Genomic DNA, 24,736 nt, shown 5'->3' with positions numbered 1-24,736 from the left:
GAGAGGACAGCAAATAGGAGAGTTCCCTGGACTAATGTGGATGTGCTTTCTTCCTAGGTGAACTGCGCCAAGCCATCGTGGCCATGATGAACCGGAAGGATGAGCTGGAAGAAGAGAACAGGTATCTGACCTCCAGGCTCAAGGCAGAGCCTCGTCCTTTGACATTCTAACTCTGGGACTGAAAAGATGAAAAAATTCTGCTTTATTGGCAAAATTGAATTGTGACCAATGATTTTGTATTACTTTTGGTTTGCAAATTACCACTTTAATATATATATATAGTAGTTTGAGTGAGCAAGGAATGAAAACCTCACATTCATGGCACCACCTTAGAATAAGCTTAAAATTTGGTAAAGCAATCTTTTTAAAACTTTAAAAAACAGCCTTACTGAGATAGAATTCATGTATCATATAAATCACCCATGTAAAGTGTATACAGCTCAATGGTTTTATTATGTTCACAACTATATGAATCACCACCACAATTTTAGAACATTTTTATCATGTAAAAAGAACCCCATGTACCTTAATGGCCATCCTCAGACCCAGTGAAGCAATCTTTTGAGTAATCTTTTTTTTTTTAAATTTCTTTATTGATTAAGATATTACATATGTGTCCTTATTCCCCCATTACCTCCCACCATCCATGCTCTTACACCCCCCCCCCATTGTCTGTGTCCATTGATTAGGCTTATATGCTTGAGTAATCTTTAATTGAGGGCCTATCTGCCATGTTCCAGGCACTTGGAATACTTGGCTTAAAGTTTTTTCCTCTAATGGGTACTTTGGGCAAGATGGTACTTGAATTCTTTTGACTTTCCCAAAAGCTCAGGTGCAGACATTGAGAGGGCAAAGGGCTATCTTTTGTTCCCTGTTGAAACCAGTGCTACATACTAGACAGGTATTATCTGTCCTACTACCATCTGGCTGCCCGATGGGAGCCTCTCAACTGCCAGACCTTGTCTAGGCTGCAAGGTGGTCAGGAGAGGGATTTGCCTGCCTCTCTGGGTGTTGGCGTGGGTCAGGTACCTCTATCTGTGCACGTCTGTGTGAGCTTGTGCTCATGTCACTCTCTTATTATTATTTTTTTAAAAATTAAATTAAATTTTTTTTAAAAAAATTATTCATTTTATTGATTATGATCTCACATAATTGTCCTTATCCCCCCATTCCCATCCCAAACCCCTCCCTACATATGCCCCCACCCTCCTGTTGTCCATGGCCACTGGCTAGGCCCATATGCATGCACACAAGTCCTTTGGTTGATCTCTTCCCCTTACCCCCACCCTCCCTTACTTTCCCTCTGAGGTTTGAGAGTCTGATCGCTGCTTCTCTTTTTCTGGGTCTGTTTTTGTTCATCAGTTTATGTTGTTCATTATTTCCTCTAGATGTGTGAGATTATATGATCCAAGAAATACCCTTGTAAAAACCTAAACTGCACCAAGCCATAATGGTTATGCTGAGAGGCAAATGAATCAGTCTATAGTGAGTTTCTTTTCTGGGCCAACAGTTCTTTTGAGTCCCAGTTTCAATGTCAAATAGTTCCTTATGTGTACATGTCAGCCATGATATTTCAGATCTGGTTGGTGGACAAATGGTGGTAATGCAGGTCAGCCCGTCTCTGGTTTGGTCCTGGGCATCTTTCAGCTGGTATGCTGAGGCGTCATCAGCATTTTCCATCTCTGAATTGTGTCTCTTCTGTCTTCATGGCTGGAGCGCTTCTGTCTATTCCTCTCTGTTACAGGATTCCAGATAGTCTCGGAGTTGTTTTAGCTGCCGTGATCAGCGTATCTTTGGATGTGGAGGTCCGAGAGTCTGCAGCTGGGGTAGCAGGATATTGGCTGGAATTGGTGCTGGGTCGTGGGGCAGTTCCAAGGCCTTTCTTGGTGGTGGTGTTGATGGGTTTCTAAAAAAGGCAAGTGTCATCTAGATTGGGGAGAAAGATGCATCAGAATCAGTAAATACTTCCCAGAAATAGCCATTTGAGGTCAGTGAAGTAGGTGGTCAGGCCTGGCTCACTCCGAGGTGCTAACTTAACAGTCATTTCTGGACAAGCCGCTGTCTAAGACCAAGCATGGCAGATTCACAAGTGCATGTGTTTTGGAGGGTTAACAAATTCCAGACATAAATCTAATATGGCATGTGCAATGTCAAACTCTACAGCTCTATAAACTCTCTTTGTGCTTGTTTAACGTGGAGGTGGCTGGGGTCAGGGTCAAAGTGTGTTTTGTGAGTAGAATTGGAAATAAGGATAGACATCTGTCAGGTAACTGAGCCTGTGTTCTATTTTGATGGCTCAGGTTATTGTTTTGGTTTGAACTGGCATCCTTTCCTTTGTTAACTTTCTTTTTCAGTGTGGCTGTGACACAGTGGCCTCCGTTAATGTGCTGCACCTTTGGGCGGGATGTCTGTGAAGGGGCTTGCCTGAGACTCGCTCAACTCACCGTTTCTCTTCATTACAGCTGCCCAAGGTTATATGGACATGGGGCTCATGCTAATGATTACTCTGAGGCTTTTGAGCAGAGTTTGGTGTCTCCTTAAACAAATTTATAATGAGATAGACTAGAATTATGGCTTATGCATAGCCTTGTGGAAAACAAATGATTAGGTCTTGACTAAATGACTGAGTCCTGGGCTCGATGGACTCTGGGTTCACAGCATCTGAACGGATGGGCCCTCCTCTTCCAGATCACTGCGAAGCCTGCTGGATGGTGAGATGGAGCACTCGGCTGTCCTCCGGCAAGAGGTCGACACCTTGAAGAAGAAGGTGTCTGAGCAGGAGGAGCGGCACATCATGAAGATCCAGGCCTTGGCAAGGTAGGAGGGCAGAGACACCAGGGGTGGGCCTGGTGGGCCTTATTAAAGCCCAAGCACACCTTTACCAACACTATTAATTAAAAAGTGTTGTGACCAGTAGCAATAAAATTTATGCATTTGAAATTTTAATATTTTATTGAATACATGTTGAATAATATGCACACACATGATTCAGAATACAATACATATAAATGGTTAATGTGTGCAATCTCCAGTGACCACGTTTGCCCTGGAAATGGGTGATATTACTGTTTCCAGATATGTCATGGATGTGTGTACTTGCTTTTAATTTTCCTCCCTGCCTCCCTTTCTCCTTTCTCCCTTAATGTACAGTGGTGGCATGTCTAACTCACACTCACTCTACATCATGGAGATGGTTCTGTGTTGTGCACAGGGCTACCATCTTTAGTAAGTAATATTTCATTGTCTGACTGCACCAGAATTTATTTGACTGTTGTACCAACAGCCAGGCATTAATGTGGTTTCCAGTCTTTTGCTACTTCTAATAATGCCACTGTGAGTAACCTCTGCGTTTGTTATTTTGCTCCTACATGACAATATTTGTTGGAAAATTTATGGAAGTAGAATAGCAGGTCAGAGTTCTGTGCTTTTCTCAGTGGAGAGATCCTCAACTTGCCCTCCACGGAGGCTGAGCCAGCCTATGTTCCACAGCAGCAGGGAGAGGGCGTGACTGAGCAGCCCACAGGGGTCGGCTCCAGCCTCTGGGCCTTTGATAACATGCAGGGGAAACATGGCACTGGCAGACTATTTTTCATTTGCATTTCCCTAATTAAGAGTATGTCTGAGCCTATTTTTATTTAAGAGCCATTTTATTTTTCTATGACTTTGTTTATATCTTATTATGAAAACTATACGGGGAAACTCCCAAATCCCAGCTCCCATAGAAAAACGCATCTCTACGGAATTTGTTCACATGGAAAGATAGTTTTATGGGCTATATTTAACATCTATAGCCTGTCATTGCTTAGTTTGCCTCTCTCCCCCCACTTAAGCTTCTTGTTCACTGTTTCTGATGCCTGGATGTAGCATTTCACTGAATTAATGTCATATTAAATAAGCATTTGCTAGACATTTGAGTGGGTCCAGTTTTTCTCCCATTTTCCCATTCCCCCATTAGGCAAGATAAACATTTTATTGGTTGTTAATGTAACACTACTTTAAAGTAAGACCAGGAGATAAGTGTGTCTTGGGGACAGGCGAGGGAGGCGGGAGTTAGTAAACTTGCAGCAGCAGCATTTATCGTCCCTGTGCTGTCAGGGCGAGTGCCACTAATGTAATTGTTATGATGTGGAATCGAAAGTTGGCACCCTCGTCCCATATTTAACTTTAATTTGAACTTCTCTCCTTTCTCTACATTTTAAAATGACACCTCAAGAGCATCAGAGACAGTTAAATGACTACAGCAAATGCCTAATTTGGCATTTTGTCAGCTGGGCCACCATTTCACCTGGCCCGGCAGGATTCTGTGGTGAAATGGTGTTTGCTCACAGTACAGGCTGCGGTCTATGGAGAGCGGTTCTGATTCATCAGAGAAACACAGACCTATATTCCCTGCCACTTTGGATTGTGTTAGGAGTCAGCTCCATTGTGTGAAGATGGCGAGCTCCTGGGTGAACTGCTGAATCTTCACAAGTGTGCACTTCCCCATTAATAACCTGGGGAGGCTAAGCTACCCACATGGGAGGACTGAGTGAGAAAGAGTTTGTGTGGAAGTACATAAGGTTCTGGACACCAGCGAGCTATTGTGAGCGTGTTTTACAGGAAGTGTATTTTAGCCTGTGATAATTCTTAGGAAAATTTTTCCCAGCAATGGAGTAGAAACATTTTTCTTAACTAAGCAGTGTTATGACTTCAAGTCCCCTCATTTAAACAATGGGGGACCTAAGTGTTTAAGGCACATGTGTCAAACACAAGGCCCGCAGGCCAAATCCGTCCCGCCAGGCCTTGCAATGTGGCCCGCACCGCGCTGTCATCACTGCACTCCGCTGCGTTTCCATCACAATGACAGTTTATGACTGTTCAGTAAACCATTCGGCCCGCGATTTAGGCTGGATTTTAGATTTTGGCCCCTTCTCTGATTGAGTTCGACACCCCTAGTTTAAGGTGTCTGAAGGTTCACAGTTTGCAGATAGAAGGAACATTTGTAAAAGAAGCAAATACTTCAGGAAAAAAGGGAAAAAAAAGGAAGAAAGCAAACAGGGAGGCTGGATGTGTACGTTTTGAAAAATCCCGCTGCTGACGTGTTCCAGGCACAGTTCATCTTTGCCACCTGCCAAGCTTTCTTCTTGCCACAAAAGGAGCAGCTGTCAGTGTTCTCAGGTGGGAGCAGGCAGGGCATTGATGCTGGGCTAGGCCTTGAGGCTGGGCCAGGCCTCTGTGAGCACTGGGGCACCCTGTTCTCAGGTCCACATGTGTTCAGGTGGCAGGTATCATAATGCCAGTGGTTTAGCCTAATGGTTAGTGACGAGGATTCTGGCATTGGACTGTGGGGGTCTGACTGAGGCTCTAATGCTTATTAGTTGTGTGACCTTGAGCAAGTTACTTAATGTCTATTTCCCTAGTTTTAAATTTTGGTTAAGAAAACTCTCTACTTTCTAGGGTTGTTGCACAATAAAATGAGAGACCATATGTCAGCTCAATAAATGTGCTTCATAAATGCTCAATAAGTGTTAACTATCATTATCATTTTTCTTTAGTATGGTAATTATATTACTAAGAAACCCTGCCACATTAAAAGTTACATTTTAACAGCAGTGGTGCAGAAAGAATTAAGTACTAGGCTATTTCGGACATAAAAAAGTGAAATTGTTTTTGCTGTAAGTATTCTAAGAGTGTGTTTGTGTGTATGAGTGTTTTACTGGTTCTGAGTATATGCCAGTTATAAAACTGAAATATCCCTGAACAAATGCATCATTTTATTACACATTTATTTTCGCTCAGAATTAACGGCTTTCCTTTCATGCTGTCATGGCTTAACCATGATCAGGGCCATATATCCATATATCCAAGCGGCTGCTCATTTCTGAGGCAGCGGCGTTATAATCAATGGCAGCTCAGGGTGGGTGCGCCTTGCTCCCTAAGTAATTGATTGCCACGTTTCCCATTGAATGAAGAGAACTTGGACTCGGAGACAGGTGTTCAAAGAAAGAAGACACAGGTTGACATGAGAGGTACCTTTGAGAGAAGTAAGTGGACGGGGTTGTGCATTACTGGGCAGTCATTTTTTTTCCCTGTTCATTGTATCAGTTATCTCTTGGTGCGTAACAAATTATCTCCAAACATGCACCTTAAAACAACAAACATTTACGATCCTCCAGGATTTCTGTGAGTTGGGAATCTGGGATGGCTCAGCTGGGTGGTCCTGGCTCTAAGTTTCCCACAAGGTTGTAGTCAAGCTTTGGCTAGAGCTTCAGTCACCTGCAAACTCCACTGGGGGTGGACGGGCCACTTTTTAATTTTCATTCTTTTTAATGTTCACCCGAGGAGTGAGAATAGTTTGTCCATTGATTTTTTAGAGAGTGGAAAGGAGGGAGGAGAGAGAGGAGCATCTATGTGAGGGAGACATCTGAACAAATGAGAGGAGACCAATAACAAACTGGTTCAAGTTACAAAAGGAATTTATTGGCTCACATAACTGAAAAGCCCAGAGGAAAAATAGCTTCAGGAAAGATTGCATCTATTGGTTGCCTCATAATCGAACCCGTGATATTCTGGTGCTAGGCAGACACTCTTAACCACTGAGCAGTGCCAGTTAGGGCTGGAAGGGCCACTTTTTAGTTCACTCGTGTGGCTGCTGCCAGGAGCTCAGCTCCCTGCCTTGTGGGCTTTCTTCATGTGGCTGCTCACAGCACAGCAGCTGGTAACTCTAGAGTAGGGGTGTCGAACTCCATCAGAGAAGGGGCCAAAATCTAAAATCCAGCCTAAATCGCGGGCCTAATGGTTTACTGAACAGTCATAAACTGTCATTGTGATGGAAACGCAGTGGAGTGCAGTGATGACAGCGCGGTGCGGGCCACATTGCAAGGCCTGGCAGGATGGATTTGGCCCGCGGGCCTTGTGCTTGACACATGTGCTCTAGAGAATACACCTGACATGGTAGCCACTGTTTCTTTTATAACCTGGTCTTGGAAATGAGACACGATTATTTCTGTTGAATTCCATTGTCACACAGATCAACCTTGTTCATGTGGGAGGGTCTGCACATGAGTGTGCATGCCAAGAGGTTGGGGTGGAGGGGGGGTCATTGGGCGCCATCTTGGAGGTTGCCTACCACATCCACCATGCTTCCGTTTCACCTTGGGACAGACACTACCCTAATCTCTCCTGGCTGGTTCTTCCTCATCCTCATTCTGCACATGTAGTTTGGTGCAATTGACGCTACCACTGCCTGCCCTGGGTTCCAGAACAGGCCAGATGATCGAGGCCTGGTCGTCGGCTTGTCCCACCCCTTGACCATTATGATTGGGTTAAAGAAGGGTGTGTGGCCAGGCTGCTCTGAGGAGCTGATTTCAGCATTCTTGAGGGGATATGGTATAAGCCAGGAGCTGTTGGCAGCTGTCTGCTACTGTGTGGGAAGATGCTGGCCTCCCCATGGTGACAACATTTTGCAGAAATAGAGGGATAGATGGAGAGAGAAACCCACAGGTCCTGATCCCATTTGAGCTCCTGGACCCAGTCTTTCCTGAAGCTATTTTCCCTTCTGGACTTTGCAGTTATGTGAGCCAATAAGTTCCTTTTGTAACTTGAGCCATTTCGTCACTGGTGCTCCTCTCTTTCGTATCTGGGGTCCTGACTAACGAGGCTTCCTAGTTGGAATGTTAGGGGATTGGAGCAAGTTGTGTTTTCTCTGTGCTCTCTCAGCAGCCAACCTGCTAGGTCCACAGAGAGACTGGTGATTTGTTGTGATTCATTACGGGTGTGAACACCCTCCTGTATTGTGCGACAGAGCACTGCTCAAGGCCTTTCCTTCCTGTTTCTCATGTCGGGACCAGCCTTACTATCATTCTTTGTCACACTGGTGCACTAACAGGAACATGTCAGTTATGTGACCACAGCTATTCCCTTTCCCCATCTGAGCCTCTGGGTCTTCATCTGTCTAAAAATATAAGAGGAGGTGGGTGGCATGGGCTCCCTCCAAGCTTCATGTAAGGATGCTGTGCACTTGTGTCCTGACATAATAGTCTTAACTAATATGAAAATGCTTTTGGCAGTAGAAACCCAAACCAATTTAGCTTAGGTCAACAGGGGAATTTAGTGTTGCTGTAACTAACTGATCTCTCTTCAGGCGTCACTGGACCCAGGTGCTCTGTGAGTTCGCGCTCTCCTTCTCCCCTGCCCATGTCTCTGGCTCTCTGTGTGTTGTCTCCTTCGTGGGCAGGGCCTCTGCACACAGCTGCAAAGATGGCCTTTGGTGGCACCTCATGCAGGATCCAGAGAGAAGAGACCCCCTTTCTCCTGACGCTTTCTACAACATTTAGGGAGGCTACTCACTGGGCATGTTGTGGCCAGGAGAGAGCAGAAGGCATGGTGAACGGCCTCGCCAGGTCCCCAGGGCTGGTAAATCATGTGGGCAGATACATCATGCCGGCGTGCTTCCTCGGAGGATTGTGTGGAAGATTACATGAGCTGATGCTCCTCAGTCAGTGCAGCTTGGGTCTGTCATAAATGCTCAGAGGAAGGTCTCTCCTTCCTTTTAGCCACTGCATTGCCCGTGGGTGCCTAGCGATGTGGAGGCTAGGCCAGGTCTGTGGGTTCTTTCCTGTCCCAGCTTCCTTCTGCAACAAGCACGTTGGAACTTGTTGCCACTGGCCTTCATCTGACCTCAGCTCCTCGTGGTGTATTTTTCTAGCCCTGCCTGCCCAGCACATGTCCCTTTGTTTATATTTCCCTGTTGGACTGCTGAGCAGTGATCTGCTATGACAGGGTCCTGCATGTGAGACAGAACCATACTGCAGTTGTAAGGGAAGGCTGGACCAAGGGTCTTAGAAGCCCAGCGCACATCACTCCGTCCAGCCCCCTGGGAGGCCTTTATTGGCTTTCTATGAAGGCTCTAAATCTCAGTGTCTGCCCTGAGGCTCAGTCTCTGCCTTTAAAACATTTATTAGAGAAAAATGAAGGCTTGCCTCTGTGAAAAAGGACAGTAAATTTCTCCAGTGTCCATCTATTGACATTGATTATGTTTCTTTTTTTATCACAAGAAGTGAATGGTCAGAGTTGAGAAAGTCAAATGTGGGAGATCCTGGCTTGGAATCTGAGCCTGTCCTGGGTTAGGGGGGCCTTTGGAACCGAGAGCCTGGGCCTTTTCCCTGCCAGCTCCCCTGATGTAACACATGCTCCGCCGGGAGGACTGGTAGGCTTCATCCTGCTGCCAACGAAGACCAGAGTGGCTGCGGCTGTGGGGGTTATGGGACATCATCTGGGCTCAGCAAGAAGTGCACCCATTGATTAGCAATGTCTGCCGTGGACATGGGAAGAGGGAGTGGTGGGAAGAATGTACATCCCTGTGTTAGTGCTGGTGAGCTATGGAAAAGGCTGGGGAAGGCTCAGCGCCTAGGTGGCAGAGCTGCACAGGAGACTGGAGAAGGGCGGGTTTGCCTTTTTTGAAAAGAAGTCCCCATTGCTCAGCTTTGTCTGGTGAAAGAAATGTGCTCTGGAGGAATACATCAAACCTGTTTGTTTTGTTGTTATGTAAAACAAAATGAAACTTTGCTCTCAGGTTGAGTGGAGACCAGAAATAAGGCCCAGTTTTTATCTGTGTGTCTTCTAGAAAATTAACATTTGCTGCATTGTCTGATTCAAAAAGCCCATGTTTGTGGATAGAAAGTTGGGGAGGAAGAGCGGGCTCTTTTGCTGGAAGAGGAGTTGCTCTAGTGGACACTGTACCGCCTTTCTGAAAGCCCTCTTCACATTTCTCTTGCACTGGGGGACCCGCCAGGGCTTGATTTTTTTCTTCTTGTTTTCTTGATTGGTGGCAGGGATTGAGGTCTCCCAAGCACTGAGGTTCAGCCCTGATTTGTCTAATTTGGTCAGGATAATTCTGCCTCCTTTCCACAGTGATTGTGGTCATTGGGCTCGCTTCAGACAAGGGGCATGTGGTCTAGTTCAGGCCAGGGAGACCTGTTTGGAGGTTTGCTGAGACTTTAGAGGAAGATGATCGCTTGGTCATGGGTGTCTGGGATGGCTTCATTTTCTGGACCAAAGCTGTGAGGGTGTAAAAGCCAGACCTGCTTTATTCATTTTACCATCCTGAAATGAAATTCATAGCTAATATAACCTACCTACATAACTAACTTTAAAAAAATGGGGAGAACATCCTAACTCTAATATGAAAGAAAAGGAAAGTAATTTATAATAGAAAGCAGATTTCAGTATATATTGGCTGGGAATTCCTTTGTAGAAAACATGTGGAGGTTAATGGCTTGTACCTACTTATCATGCATAAGTTTGGATTTAAAGAAGGTAAGAAAATCAGAAATCATTCTTTATAAGGAGTATAGAAAATGAAAGAGCAGAGTCTGGATGGATTCTAGGGTAAAAACTCTATAGTCAGTGTATAGTGAATGAAGTAGATTGTAGGCTGAGATTATGAATAAGTATTTCACCTACATGGAGAGCCATCAGGACAGTTGAAAGTATGGCAGGATGTAGGTTGCTCTTGGCTATGGGACTGCCTTGGCCTCTCAGGACAGTGAGTATTCCTGGCCATACGCAGTGAATGCTGGGAGCACTTTGCCATCCTTGTGACATGCAATAGTGTCTGCACACCTCTGTCTTGCTTAGACTTTGCTGTGCATTACACTCACCAGGCGAACTTGTAAAATGACCTTGTCTACACCTGTAGAAGGCAGGATGGGTCTCCAATGAGAATCCTTGCTTTTAGTTCTTTCCCCAGTGTTCTCATTTTCAACACTATTTGCAAATATTCCATCAGAATTTGTGTTTAGGAGCTTTCTGGTCCATTTTCTTTAATTTCCTAGCTAATATAGCCTACCTACAGAGGACAGACATTTACACTAAAGGGGAAAATCAGGGGCTCCTGCCATCAGACAGGGCTGGATAGGCAATGGCAGCAGATGTTCCCTGCAGTGGGCTCATCTCCTCATCATATTTTTTAAAAATGTGCTTTATTGATTTTTTTTTTTTTAAGAGGGAGAGGGAGCCAGAGATAGAAACATTGATGAGAGACAAACACGGGATTGGTGTCTCCTGCAGGCTCCCTACTAGGGATCAAACCTGCAACCCTGGGCATATGCCCTGACTGGGAATTGAACCAGCAACCTCTTGGTGCATGGAATGATACTCAACCAACTGAGCACACTGGCCGGGCATGGCACCTTTTCAGTTGCCTCACTCTTTTAGAGTTTTTAGTTAGAGATTGAACCCTGACCACATTATATTACCTGTTGAACTCATACTGTGCGTCCCAGCCTACTCCGATTCTCCAGCCTCTTACTTATCCTAGGGCCTGAAGCTTGTGCTCCTCTCAGGTGGCTGGCTCTCTTGCTTGGCAGAGTCTCATTGTTGAGTGAATTGTGCTCTTCATCACTGTCTAGCATGTCCTTCTCAGCAAGTGATGGGTCTCTAATGACTTACACCAGAGCAGCCAAGGGGAGTTGAGTACATGGGGTGGAACTAGAATGAGTGCTAGACACGTGGCAGGGCAGGAGACAAGATGGCTTCAGAGGTTTCCTGAAGTCTCATGCTACCCAAATTCAGTGAAGACAGGTGGTTAGTTAATACTCACTTATTTACTGATCAAATACCTATTTCACATTAAACCTATAAAATCAGAGATAAACAGGATGCAGCTGACTCTAATTTCTAGGTGTTGAAAGTCAAGAGAGGGATATATAAACACAGATTTTAACCGTTTGGCTGACAATTCCTTATGCTCCAGTTGAGGTGGTTATTGTTGAAGTGTAGTGTAATGGTATGGTACAAGCCTTGGACTTGAGCCCTACTTTTCAAGGATGGGACCTGGGGAAAGGTGAGTGAGCCTGAGGGTGCAAAGTTTAAGGAGGCACTTTCTCTGAGGATCACGCTTGTGCTCCTTCTGGTTGTGTGGTGTCCGATAGTCATTTTTTCCCTAATGATTCTTGTCTAGAAAACTGGGATAATAGGTCTCTCCTTTATAGATATATGCAGGAGCTGATGCATGCAAAGTGCTAAGCACAGGGAGTGCCCTGAGTAAGTGCTTAGTAAAAGCCAGCCATAATTATTATTGGTTTTGTGGAAGTAAATTATTCTTTTATTCAGGGCTGCAAAGACTCATTTTCTGCAGTTCATCTAGCCTGCTATTGCTCAGATGTAACTAACTTTTTAACAAAGAGTTCTCTGGGTTGAAAAACTAAAAGCCTTGCTTAGGCTTTGCTATACATTACAGACACCAGGAGAGCTTTTAAAAAGTATGTCTCAGCTGCCCTCCAGACCAATTAAGTCAGAATCTGTGGTGAGACCCGCGTATTCAAGTAATTCCAGTGTGCACCAAGGTTGACAACTGGTGGTTTAGTGCAGCACTTCTCAAGCACGCCTGGGATCCTGGTCCACTTCACACTCTGTTTCTGCAGGTCTGGGAGGGGCCTGGTAGGCATCTCTAGTTTAAGAGTGATGCTGGCACTGCTGGTTCCGAGACCACATTGGAGTCGTGAGGGCTCAAACAGAATGCTAATGATCTGAAAGGGTAAGTTCAATTATTGAGATCCCTGGGGCTCATAGGTGAAGGTGCTCGTGATATTTATCTCACAACTGACTTGGTAGTTAGTGTTTGCTTGCTGGTTTGTTTGAAAAATATGGAAAATGCTGTGACCCAGTATAAGAATGAGCACTATTAACACTTGTCATTTTTATTTTCAACTTTATTTTTAAAGTGGACTGTGAACAACCTGTAGGCTTGCTTTTGGTGGGTTCCAAAGGATCTGTATGTGAGCTTTCAACACCAGCACTTCATCCTGCACCTGGCTTTGCTCATCCAACACTTAGCTGAATATGTGCAGGTTAAGATGCACACAAGTGGGCTTTGAGGACAGAGGGCTGCCATGATTGGCCAGCTGGAGATTTCTCGAGAAAGCTCTTGTTTTCATGTTTTATTATTTTATTTTATTTTTATTTTTTATTCCAAACATAATAGTGTTTATTTTTCAAATAAATCTTTATTGTTCATATTATTACAAATGTTCCTCATTTTTTTTTTTACCTCCATTGCTCCCTTCCACCCCACCTTCTGCCCTTTCCCCACCCCACATTGTCCTCATCCATAGGTGCACAGTTTATGTTCAGTCTCTTCCCTCAACCCCCACTCCCCTTTTCCCCGAGAATCGTCAGTTCACTCTCCTTCCATACCTCTGATTCTGTTATATTCACCAGTTAATATTGTTCATCAGATTTTTTAATTCCCTTGGTTTTTAGATTCACTTGTTGATAGTTACGTATTTGTTGTTCATAATTTTTATCTTTATTTCCTTCCTCTTCCTAAAGAACCCCCTTCAGCAATTCATACATTTCTGGTTTGGTGGTGATGAACTCCTTTAGATTTTCTTTTATTTGTGAAGCTCTTTATCTGGCCTTCGATTCTGAGTGATAGCTTTGCTGGGTAGATTATTTTTGGCTGTAGGTTCTTGCTATTCATCACCTTGAATATTTCTTTCCATTCCCGTCTGGCCTGCATGGTTTCTGTTGAGAAATCAGCTGACAATCGTATAGCTGCTCCTTTATAGGTAATTACCTGCTTTTCTCTTGCTGCTTTTAATATTCTCTCTTTGTCTTTTGCTCTTGGGATTTTAATTATGATGTGTCTTGGTGTGGTCCTCTTTGGATTGTTTTCATGTTTTAAACAATTACCTTTAACTTGTAGAACCAAGATAATAATCTGAAGTGGAGAAAAGAGCCCCGAATCTCACAACCTTAGCATGATGATTATTTCCACTGTTAGTCCATTTAACTACAATTTTTACATAATTACAGGACCATGAATGTTACATGCAATTTTTATTCAATTATTTTATGTTTTCTTTTTTAAAAAGTTAAAAATATTTTTATTGATTTCAGAGAGGAAAGGAAAGGTAGAGAGAGAAACACCGGTGATGAGAATCATTGATCAGCCACTTCCTGCAAGCCCCCTACTGGGGATCCAGCCCACACCTCAGGCATGTGCCCTTGACCAGAATGGAACCCAGACTCTTCAGGTTGCAGGCCAATGCTCTATCCACTGAGCAAAACCAGCTAGAGCTAGTGAGGGGTATTTATCTTTTCTTGCACTTATATGTAGATTTCAAATTATGTCTAAATAGAGACTATTCCCCCTTCTCCAGAATATAAAAGTAATGTACAAATTACAACCCACAACTCTTGGAAGAACAGTAAAGTTTAAAGAAGAAAATCATCAGGACACAATTATTTTTAAGGTGTCTTATTATTTATGATGCACTATATTCCAGTTTATGTATACATTCACTTATTCATATTACATAATCCAAGTCATTCTGAATCTATAAATTGATGATCTTCTTTGAAAAACATAAACCTTTTATGATGTTGTTCTTTTATATGGATATCACTTTACATGGCCTTTGAAATTCTGTTCGGATATGTCTGTTTCTCACACAGTGGTTTCCTTAACAATTCCTCCCACCGCCCCCTTTTAGGAGAACTTTTCCTGTGAAAACACACACACACACACACACACACACACACACACACACACACTTTAGTAAGTTTCCTTAATCTAGATTTCCTTAATCTAGAGCTCTTACATTAGAGTCGTTTGCCTCCTGAACACGCCTGGACCTGAGATCAAACCTGCAACCCAGGCTTGTGCCCTAATCGGCAATTGAACCTGCAAACTTTTTGGTGTATGAGACAATGCTCCCACCAACAGAGCCACTGGCCAGGACTAGATGTCATTTTAGTGGCTGACTAGCATCCACAGTTTACTTAACAGTTCCCTCAGAGGTTAGTGTTTCTGTTGCTTCTGGATTTTGAGATTGTAGCAAAGGTTGAAACGCTCTCCTCATGTCTGTAGCTCGTTTTCCCTCTGCCAGTTTCATTCCTCAGTGTGTATTCCCAGCAGTGGGATCTCAGGGCTAAGTATGTGAATGCTTTAATGGCACACGCTGTGTGTGGTTCTGGCCCCAGGCTGAGGCTTGAGCCGGTTCTGTCGTCATTCATCATCTCTTAGCTTCTGCTTTTTCCAGGTGTGAAAGGTGAAGGGATGCGGGGTCTGAATGATTTTCCTTATGTGAGTACAGATGTGGGAATCCCCTACAGGTAGGAGAATGGAAATGCCAGTGTGTTACCATCTGAACTTAAATTTATGGAAGCACCTTCTCAAATGCCATGAACTGTGGAGAGCCATATCACTTCCTCTACAAGTCTGTCAGCATTTTGCAACCAATATAAATTTCCTAGCTAATTTTTTATATGAAAATGATGGACAGGAAAAGATAGAGTGGGGTCTCTTAAAGCAACCGTGTACAAGGGAGAAAGCCACGTGCTTGTTTATTTTCTCTGATTCCAGAATCCAATCAAAGACTCCGATTTTGTTGATGAACTAAAATTTTTAGAGAGTAAGCAGCAAGGTATATTTGCACGAACATCTGCATTTTGAAGCACGTGCCCACGCTGAGTGGTTAAGCGTCAGAGCCATTAGTAGTTGGTGCCAGATGTTTCCTGAAAAATGTGCACCAAACATGGACTTGGGTGGCTCATTAAGATGCAAAAAAAATACACAGCTGCTAAGGGAAGAGGGAGAAGGTTGTGTTTGAGACATTGCTTTAGCTCATCCTTTTCCCCATCAAAGCACGGAAGCAGGAGGAGATAAAATGGTCAAAACCAATAAATATGATAGAACACTCATTAAAAGGTTACATTAAGTACCCATGGGGCAGGGAATGTGTTTGTCATTCATTATTGCCCCATTTGCTGTCTTTTCTAATGAGAAGTAGGTAGAGGAGTCTAGAGGAGTAAATAAAAACAGCAGAATGGTTTTGAGGGATAACAGAAGAGCCCAGGAAAGGAGGGCGATTGGAAGAGAGATGCTGCCACTAAGTGAATGTCGGGGTGTGTGCTATTTGAGAGAAATGGTTGAAATTAACAGCTGGTGTTAGCTGGGCCCAGGGCTGGAGCCCGTTGCTCATCTTGACGCCCTGGTGAGAGACAGGATTTGTAACCTGGTTATTTGGAGAAAATAAGTTTTTAAACCTTGCCTTTCTGGGATGGTTCACAAGGTGGCAATTTCCATGTCACTGAACACGAAGCCTGGGTCTTAAATATAGCCAGCATGTGAATGCCCTGCAGGCGGTGACAGGGCCGATGACATCACTGCCAAGCAACTTCTCGTTATTTTGGAGCCGGAGCCGGAGCTGGGGAGGGGAACAACAGGAAGCTTGGCGGAGGGGAGATATTCTTGGCAGCTGCAGGAAAGCCGTTTAAAGAGCGACAACTGTCAAGTCTAGTGATTCTGGAAGTTTGCAAAGTTTTTGTTCACCGAGCAGACAAAAAAGTTCACTGAGTTCACACTGGGTGGCAAACATAGACAGTGGCAGATATGTGAGACGCCCAGTGTACCGCCACACCACTCCACTGCCAAACAATCTTCGCACGCTTTATTTCCCGCAGCGGAACTGTTTCTTCAAATGCACTCTTACATGGCTGCTCCAGGTGCCTTTACTGAGAGCTGAAGTACACAGGTCGGAGTGGAGAGGGGAGGTCCCAGCACCTCACTGAGCTGCAAACCCTCACTGCGGACCTGATAGAAAAGGCTGTTTACTGTATGGTGATCATCTAGGGTGGACTGGTCTTCCTGTGAGTCCAGCTCTCTCATTTCTGGTGACGAGGAATAAGCAGCTGCTATGGTTGAACTCAACCCATGGTCTCCACATCTCGTCTCCATCTCCTGAGGCTGTTCCCTCCCCAAGGTAGTTTCACTGGCGTGAAGTGAACGGCTCCTATTAGATGTTCTTGCACTCATCATTCATTCACTCATTCGTTCCTTAAATTTTATAATGTGGTCCCTCCTTTTCCCCGCATTCTCAGCCCACTTATTTTTCTCCTTTTTTAAAATAGCATTTGTCATCTACTATGTTACTTAATACATTCACTATTACTGCCATTTTCTCTTACGTCATAAGCCTCTGAGGGCAGGGACCTTTGCTCCTTAGTTTAGTGGTAGAGCTATCACAATGCCTGCCTGGTACATAATAGAGCTTAGAAATTTGTTGAGTGAACAAATGAGTGTTTTGTCAATTACTTCTATGTTTTTGCTGTGCTGTGTTTGGCTTGTGTGTTTGTAAGGTCCTTTCATGGGCTAAAGACGGCTGCAAGAGCTCTAGCCATTACATCTGCGTCCTAAAAAGCAGCGAAGGGAAAAAGAAGTGTGTGCTTACGTCACTCAAAACAGTTTCTCTCACATTTTAGTGGCCTGAATGTCTCTACTATGGAGATGTGAGGAATGTGTTTTTGTTTTTTCGGGCACATTGTCACTCTAAATAAAACAGAAGAAGGGAAGAACAGGTCACCATGGTCACGGAGTCAGCAGGCCCCAAGCCCAGAGGGAGGAGGTTTTCCTCGGGTCACCAGAAGGCTTATAGCTTGTGATTTTGATTTATTTGTGCAGATTGAGGCAAATCTGTTTTGACTCCAACTATGAAGTGGAAATTGCTCGTCTGGGCAAGAGATGTGCCATTTAGCCGATGGATGCACTAGGATGGATGGGGTGAGGCAGGATTTGACCTGTGTTTCCTCCTGGTTCATTGCTAATAAGGATGTGACATTGGCTCTCAGAGGTCCTTAACCAGGCTAAGATTGGTTTCCCCTTCTGCCACATAGTGATAGAGTGAAACTTTAATATCTGTTTGCTTACATTTCTTTCTTTTTAAAAAAATATTATTTATTGATTTCAGAGAGGAAGAGAGGAGAGAGAGAGATATAAACATCAATAATGAGAGAAAATCATTGATCGGCCACCTCCTGCATGCCCCCTCCTGGGACCGAGCCTGCAACCCACGCATGTGCCCCTGACTGGGATTGAACCTGGGACTCTTCAGTCCATAGGCTGATGCTCTATCTACTGAGCAAATGGGCTAGGGCTGCTTATGTTTCTTATTTAACTTTTGTTTACTGTAGCATTTTTCTAATACATATGAAGTAGACAGAATAGTATAACAAATCCCATGTTCCCACCACCCACCCTTAGCAGTTATTAACATTTTATCACTCTCTTTATCACTCCTGCCACTTACCGCTTTCTTTTTTGCTAGTGTTTTTCAAAGCAAATCCTAGATATTATATTGTCTGTAAATAATTGGTTATATATAAAGCTCTAAAAGATAAGTTTTTTTTAAAATAACCATATATACCACCATTCTCCCATTTAATAGAATTAGCAATAATCCTTGATATCATCTAGTTTCTAACTTCAAAGATCTTTAGTTGTCTCACACGTTTACAGTGGTTTTGTTTGAACCACTTCTTAAAAGCATAAACCAGCCCATGCCACTCTGTTGCACTCAGAAAAGAAAGCCACACTCCTTTCTGTGGCCTGTGAGGCGCTCGCAATCTGACCTGCGATCTGACCTGCGCTGCCTGCTTCCTGCTGAGGCGCTTGCTGTCCCTTCTGCCTGGAGCATCCTGCCCAGGCCTCCATGTGGCCGTGCTCCTCACCTCTGCAGAGAGGGCCCCATCTCCTCCTCCTCCCCTGTTTTAAGTCTTGCACTATCTGTTCTTGTGCATTTCTCTGTGGTTTTTGTTTGAAATAGACATCCTTCCACTGACTGTCAGCACAGTGAGGGCCCGGGCTAGGCCTGCGTGGCCACTGCTGTTTCCCCAGCGCCCACACCGTGGCTGCTCAGCCAGTGCTCGCTCAGTGAGTGGCCAGCTGTGCAGCATGGCCCCCCGAGTCTGTGGCCTGGAGCCTAGGGCACACATCTTTTGGGGCAAAGTACTAACAAGGAGGTTTCTCTTCCTGTTTCCTTTCTCTTCTTTTTCTTCCTCCTTTTTTCTTCTTCTTTCTTTTCTTCAGTTGCATCATTGGCAGAAGTTCATGCTCTCAGAAGAAGGCATAGCAGTGGTAGTTGTTATGTGTATAACAAAAACACTGTAGACATCACATTGTATTATAGAATCCTAGGTTCATATAATTCTTTCCTGTTCAGAGGAAGTCCCAATCCTGTAGGTAAGTCATCACCTTCTCCATTCAAGCCAGGAAACTGGCTCACTGATTGGGAAGTCAGGACACCTCCAGGTGGTCAGGTCAAGGTTTTGCCTTCATCTGGAGAGGAGACTGTGTGGCATAGTGGATTGTGCCCATGGCTTCAGAGTCAAACTCTTTGGAAACCTGGCCCTTTCCTTGCTGTGTAACCCTGAGCCCATCACTTACCTTCTCTGGACCTCAGCTTGCTCATGTATAAAACGGGGTGATTTAGCATCTCCAGGCAGTGGGTGGCAAGGCCTTCCCCCAGCTCCTTCCAAGAGTCCTGCACACAGACCGGTTTGTATTGGCGGCAATGTTTGGTGACAGTGCTGGGCTGAGAGGTAAACACAGCACACACCTACAGGCCCCTGGGACAGATGCTGACATGATTTATGGGCAAAATGAATTTTTGTAGCTACCTTTCAATTTTCTTTTCAAAGGAGTTTTTGTGCCCTAGGAATTGTGCTGCTTGCCTTTCATACATCAACTCGGGTAATTCTCCAGGAGCCGGTGAGCTGGGTACAGTGGTTTTCTCAGTTTACAGAAGGGTGATGCCTTGAGCAGCTTGCCCAGGGTCCACACACAGCAACAAGGCTGTCTGCCTCCAAACCCTGTTGTCAGGTCCCCTTGCCACCCACTCTTCATGGTCATCAGGAGGGTTTTGTGCTGTGTGATTTCACAGAGTGCTTTGTGACAGTAGTGTTGTTGTTGTTATTGTTTTTGTCCCAGCCCTGGCTGTTTTCAGTCAAGGATAATGGTAGTTGACAAAGGGCCACATCCTTCATCTTCCTCTGTAAAGAGGGACTTTTCACCCCCTACACATCATCTGATTCTGGGCCTTTATCTTGTTCCCGCTCAGTCTCTCAGCGGGCCTCACGCCAGGTCACAGTGTAGGCCAGAGCGGCTGCTCACAGACAGCCCCACCTGTTGCCGCTCTCTCAATCTCTGTAGGGAACTCCGAACGCAGCTTTTCCAGAAAGTTTTATGCAGCAGAACATGGTGACAGGAGGACAAATGGTGCAGCTCTAAGTGGAGGGAAACAGAAGGCAATTTGTCTGAGGCGCTCCAGTTCCGCCGCTCTCCTCCTCCAAGTCTGAATGATGAGATTGTTTCCTGTTGCTCTGAAGGGAAGCTGATGGGAGGTGTTTTATTGGGACCTGTATTATTAAAGCATTAAGAACAATTAGATGGAAAGCCCTTTTTTATTTTTTATAGATTTTGACATATGAATAACTGGAAGTTTGGCTCTCTCTCTTTGGCTCTTCCTTAGAAAAAGTCTAAAAGTACTGGAATAAAATGGATTTTAGAGGGAATTTGGCAGCAGGTTTATGGCAGTTGCCCGGAAAAGGAGAAAAACATCTTCTGGAGGTGGGAACTGATCCTCAGGCCTGTGTGGCTTGGTAGGGCTGGCTTCCTTCCCTCTTAGAGACCCTGGAGATGGGGCAGGTTGTCCCTCTAGATCTGGCAGGCTTTTCCCCCTAGCATTCACTTTGGTTCGTAATCACAGCAGATCCTTGAATAGCGGTGCTGCCCTCAACTGTCATGCCATCACAGCATTGATGAGATGCTATAGGAACCTAACTTTTGTTGATGTCAATTGGCCTGTGGTAAAATGTCTCACTTTAAGTTGTTCCCCTCGAAGTCACAGGACTTACGGACAATGGTAAGTGAGGACTTGCTGAACAGACCTGCGTGCCTGGTTAGGGCCCGCTTACCCTCCTGGACCTGGTGTCCCGGTGACGGGGAACCCTGGCTCTTTCTGTCATCTCCGGCTCTTTATCCTCAGGCCTGAACCCGCTGCTAACAATGGGCAGATGACTGGCATCTTAGCATTTGAAAAATGAATGAATGTAACTTGAACAAAACTTGCCCTCTTACCCCCACAACCCACCACCACATGCTCCCCCTGCCGATTCTCACCGATGGCAGCGTCCTGATATCCCCTCTTGTTGGTGCTGCCAGGCTCCCACAGACTCCACCGGAGGCCGTTATGGTCCTTGTTGCCACTGTGTTGATTAGAAGAGGAGGTTCTGCCCTGGGGAGAAGTGGATCTGGTTAGAAGGTGTATGACAGGGTAATTATGTGGCTGTGTGTGCTTGGAAATATTCTTCGTATCATGCTGCTAGAAAAATGTGTTAAGTCAGTGAATCTAGAACACATGTGTCAAACACAAGGCCCGCGGGCCAAATCCGTCCCGCCAGGCCTTGCAATGTGGCCCGCACCGCGCTGTCATCACTGCACTCCGTTGCGTTTCCATCACAATGACAGTTTATGACTATTCAGTAAACCATTTGGCCCTCGATTTAGGCTGGATTTTAGATTTTGGCCCCTTCTCTGATTGAGTTCTAGATTCTAGAAGAAGGTGCACAATTAGCAAGCCATTGGGAGGAACGGCTAACATGAGAGATTCCGAATGTTTATCTTGCTGAAAGCATGGGGATGAGACGAGCCAAGGATGAAGTCAGTCATCAACAGGTAGAGGGGAGGGCTGGCTTGGATTGAGGGACCCAGAACTCTCCAATGGCCCTTGAGTAGGGGCTTAGGTGGACTGAGCGAGGTGCTGAGGCACTGGACTTGGACTTGCTCTGATTTGTCCTGCTGGAGAGGCCACACCAGCATGAAGAAAGTTTGACTACAAGCCCTGTGGCCTCCCCTGTGCTATTGGAGATGCTGCTACAAGGAAGGCACCTGGGCCAACAGGCTCAATGCAGGGTACACTGAGTCCAACTGGGCTGAAAGGAGCCTTGTCCTCACTTCCTGCCATGTCACCTTGGGCCCCTTTGAGCCTGTTCCTTCATTTGTGAAAGGTGTGTGTGGATGAACCGAAGCGAGCCCTTAGCCTCGTGCTCAGTACACAGTCACTGACCATAAGTCAGTGCCGCTGTTGTTGTTGATGTGATCCCAAGCAAAACAGTAGAGTTGTTTCCCCAGCCATGGGGAGTAGATGGAGTGCCGCTGGCAACACGCCTCTCGCTGGTTTTAGATTAGCCCTCCTTCCAGGACAGCTCTGGAGTTAACAGGGTGTGAGTGTGGGTGGGAGCACATCTTGCTCATTGTCTTAGCAATTAGCCCAAATGCAGCTGCTACATGACCCCTGCAAGGGCACCAATTCAACAGAGGCCTTCTTTGGCTCCCGGCAGTGGCTGGCACCTCTGCAAGTATGTGATCGTTCCCTGCCACGTAAATCCCAGGTTCTGCATAATCTCCAGTTCTGCTGTACTCCCCGCTGGCTCAGTGCACTGTGGGCTTGGCTGCTTCTCTGCACATAGGCCAGAGCGAATCCCGGCCATCAGAGCCCAGCCCTGAGCAGGCACGGAGGACCTGGAGCACTCATGCCGTTTCATTTGCTAGGCTTGACTTCAGATGTTTTGGATGGAACTTTCTTCTCTTTGAAGATGATGCTGAAACTTCACCAAGCATGTTGGGCCACATCTCCTTGGAGACACAGTGATTGGAGGGTTGATTAGAGAAGGTGATCTCAGCACTAGGAAACTGAAAATCACTGCTGACTGGGAGGACTCCTGCCTCGGCTCATTGCCTGTGCTGAGCATCTGAGGGAGGGTGAAAGCACAGGGTCCTTTGCTGCTATTCCTGCATCCCTTGCTCATGGCAAGCATTATTCATCAATCCCCACAGTCTTAGATTAGCCCCAGAATCTTCCAGTTTGCTTCTAGGAAGCCACTTCAGAGTTGGTCTTTCAGCAAAAAGTTTATTCTTTACCTTTCCTGTCTCTAAACCCTAAGAAAGGCCCTTTCCAGAAAGGGTGGATGGGGCACCATTCTTGAACATTTGGTTCTAAGGTCGCATGGGACTGACCGTCTTTGCCACAGTGAGGAAGAGCACTGAGACTGGCGTGCCGGGCAGGCCTGGCAATGATGGCAGCGAGGAAGGACATGTCCACTGCCGGCCAAGTTGCAGCTCTGTTGACCCTTTAAGTTCTGCCTCCGGGCGCTTCCTCACGGTGTTTGCACTTCAGGGGGCCATGCATCGCAGGAATAAATGTCAGGTTTTCATGTGAAGAGGCTCGTGTCTGGGTGGAGAATGTGTGGCCTTCATTTAGTTTGGATTCACAATCTGTTTTATTTTATCCTCGGAGTTTGCTTCCTGGGTTACGTAGCAGGGGGCTCATGCTCTCTGCTGACCAGCTCACCAACTTTGAAAGGTCCCAGCCAGAAGAACGGTCTTAAACAAAGCATTTAAAGCTAGCTTGATGCTCCAATATGATTCCATGCTTAGATGATGCCTAGAATTGGCAGGTGTATAGAGACAGAAGGTAGATGACTGTGTGACTATTATCAGGGACAGTTGGGAGTGACTGCCAATAGGTACAGGATTCCAGAATTGGAATTAGTAGTGGTGGTTGTACACAATGGAGTTATACACTTTTAGTACATTGTAATCCACTCTTTAAAAGCGTATAACTCCATACTTTTAGTACATTCCCCAGTGTGTACAACCACCACTGATATAAAATAAAATAATATATGATCTATTAATATATCAATAAAAAAGGTGGATTTTAAACAAAGTCAAATAAAAATTTTAACAACAGCTGTCATTTATTGAGCTCTTAAACAAATAATGTGTGACAAGTGTCAGTGTCCCGTGCTCCCTGCTGTCTGCTCTCTCATTAGCGCGTGGTGGTGGGTAGGTGGTAGGCTTTCTCTTCTGGGTCATAGCAGACACTTTGCTTTCATTTCTGACCACGTGTAGGAAGCAGTTAATGTTTGTGGGATTTTGAGGTAGGCAGATCATTCTTTTTCTGGCTTTCCTAATTCCTTTCAGGATTGCTGACATGTTGTAGCTGATGAAGGCACCCACCTGATTACACTTTGACAGAGAGGCAGGAATAATAATTTCATCCTTCATCTGCATAACATCTCTCTTCCATAAAGAGGAGGTGTATCTGGTACCTCACACATTCCATGATGTTGATATTATTAACCCTGCCGACCCCCTCGCAGCTGCATTCTGACCCTCAGATGTACACAGGATGCCGTGTAGACCGTGTTGTTCTTCTGGTTTTATAATGTAGACTCGTGTAGACCTTGTTCTGCACCCTGGGAAGTGCACTTGGTGAATTCTGTCACTGGTCTCCCTGTCCCGGCTCCTGGTGGGTTATGGCCTGTGTGGTCCATGTGAGGTCCTGGCAGAAGGCGGGCGGGAGGCATTTAGTCCACTGGCTCCCTCTCTGCCACACCTCGGGTTGGCGATGACGTGTTCCTGCTGTGGGGGCCACATATCCGTAATGTCCACCATGTCACGCTGGGTTCCATACCTGCCGACTCCCTTCCCTCTTTGTTTCTGGAGGAGTGTTGGGGTGGCTTTCCACCACGGCCAGACCCTGCGTCTGTCACCACCTTGCTAGTTTCTTGTCACCTTGAAGATCATTAGCCCATAATCTTCCCCTTTGACGGTGCCATCTGTTTTCTATGGGCTGTGACTATAATGCTAGGCTTGGTCTAGCTTCATGGCTTTGCACTTGAGTGTTCCCTTCTTGGAATATTCTTTCTCCAGATTTCAGCTCGGTTGGCTCCTTTTCAGGATACCCACGCTCATTGAAGGTGTCACCGTCCTAGAGGGACCTTGTCTATCTACCCTCCTGCTCCTTCTATCTTAGGACTGTGACATTTTTCCCCCAACACTTTGATCCCTGAAGGCATCTCTTACTTGGCTGGCCTGTTGGTCTTGTCCAGGGTATCTCCTCCCTCCTAA

At 45.4% G+C, this 24,736-nt stretch overlaps 1 protein-coding gene across 7 annotated transcripts in view; it reads left to right on the top strand.

Moving 5' to 3' along the window:
• Nucleotides 1-24,736, top strand: part of SNX29 (sorting nexin 29) — a 413,174-nt gene that overhangs the window by 123,390 nt on the left and 265,048 nt on the right. For all 7 annotated transcript variants that reach the window (XM_036411104.2, XM_036411105.2, XM_045571684.1 and 4 more), the window contains 2 exons: nt 58-121; nt 2,689-2,817. In XM_036411104.2, coding sequence (XP_036266997.1) covers nt 58-121; nt 2,689-2,817 — 193 coding nt within the window. The remainder of the gene's footprint in view (nt 1-57; nt 122-2,688; nt 2,818-24,736) is intronic.

This window comes from Pipistrellus kuhlii, unplaced genomic scaffold (genome assembly GCF_014108245.1).
Source record: "Pipistrellus kuhlii isolate mPipKuh1 unplaced genomic scaffold, mPipKuh1.p scaffold_m20_p_4, whole genome shotgun sequence".
Taxonomy (NCBI): Eukaryota; Metazoa; Chordata; class Mammalia; order Chiroptera; family Vespertilionidae; genus Pipistrellus; species Pipistrellus kuhlii.
This window is presented reverse-complemented; position numbering and strand designations above follow the sequence as displayed.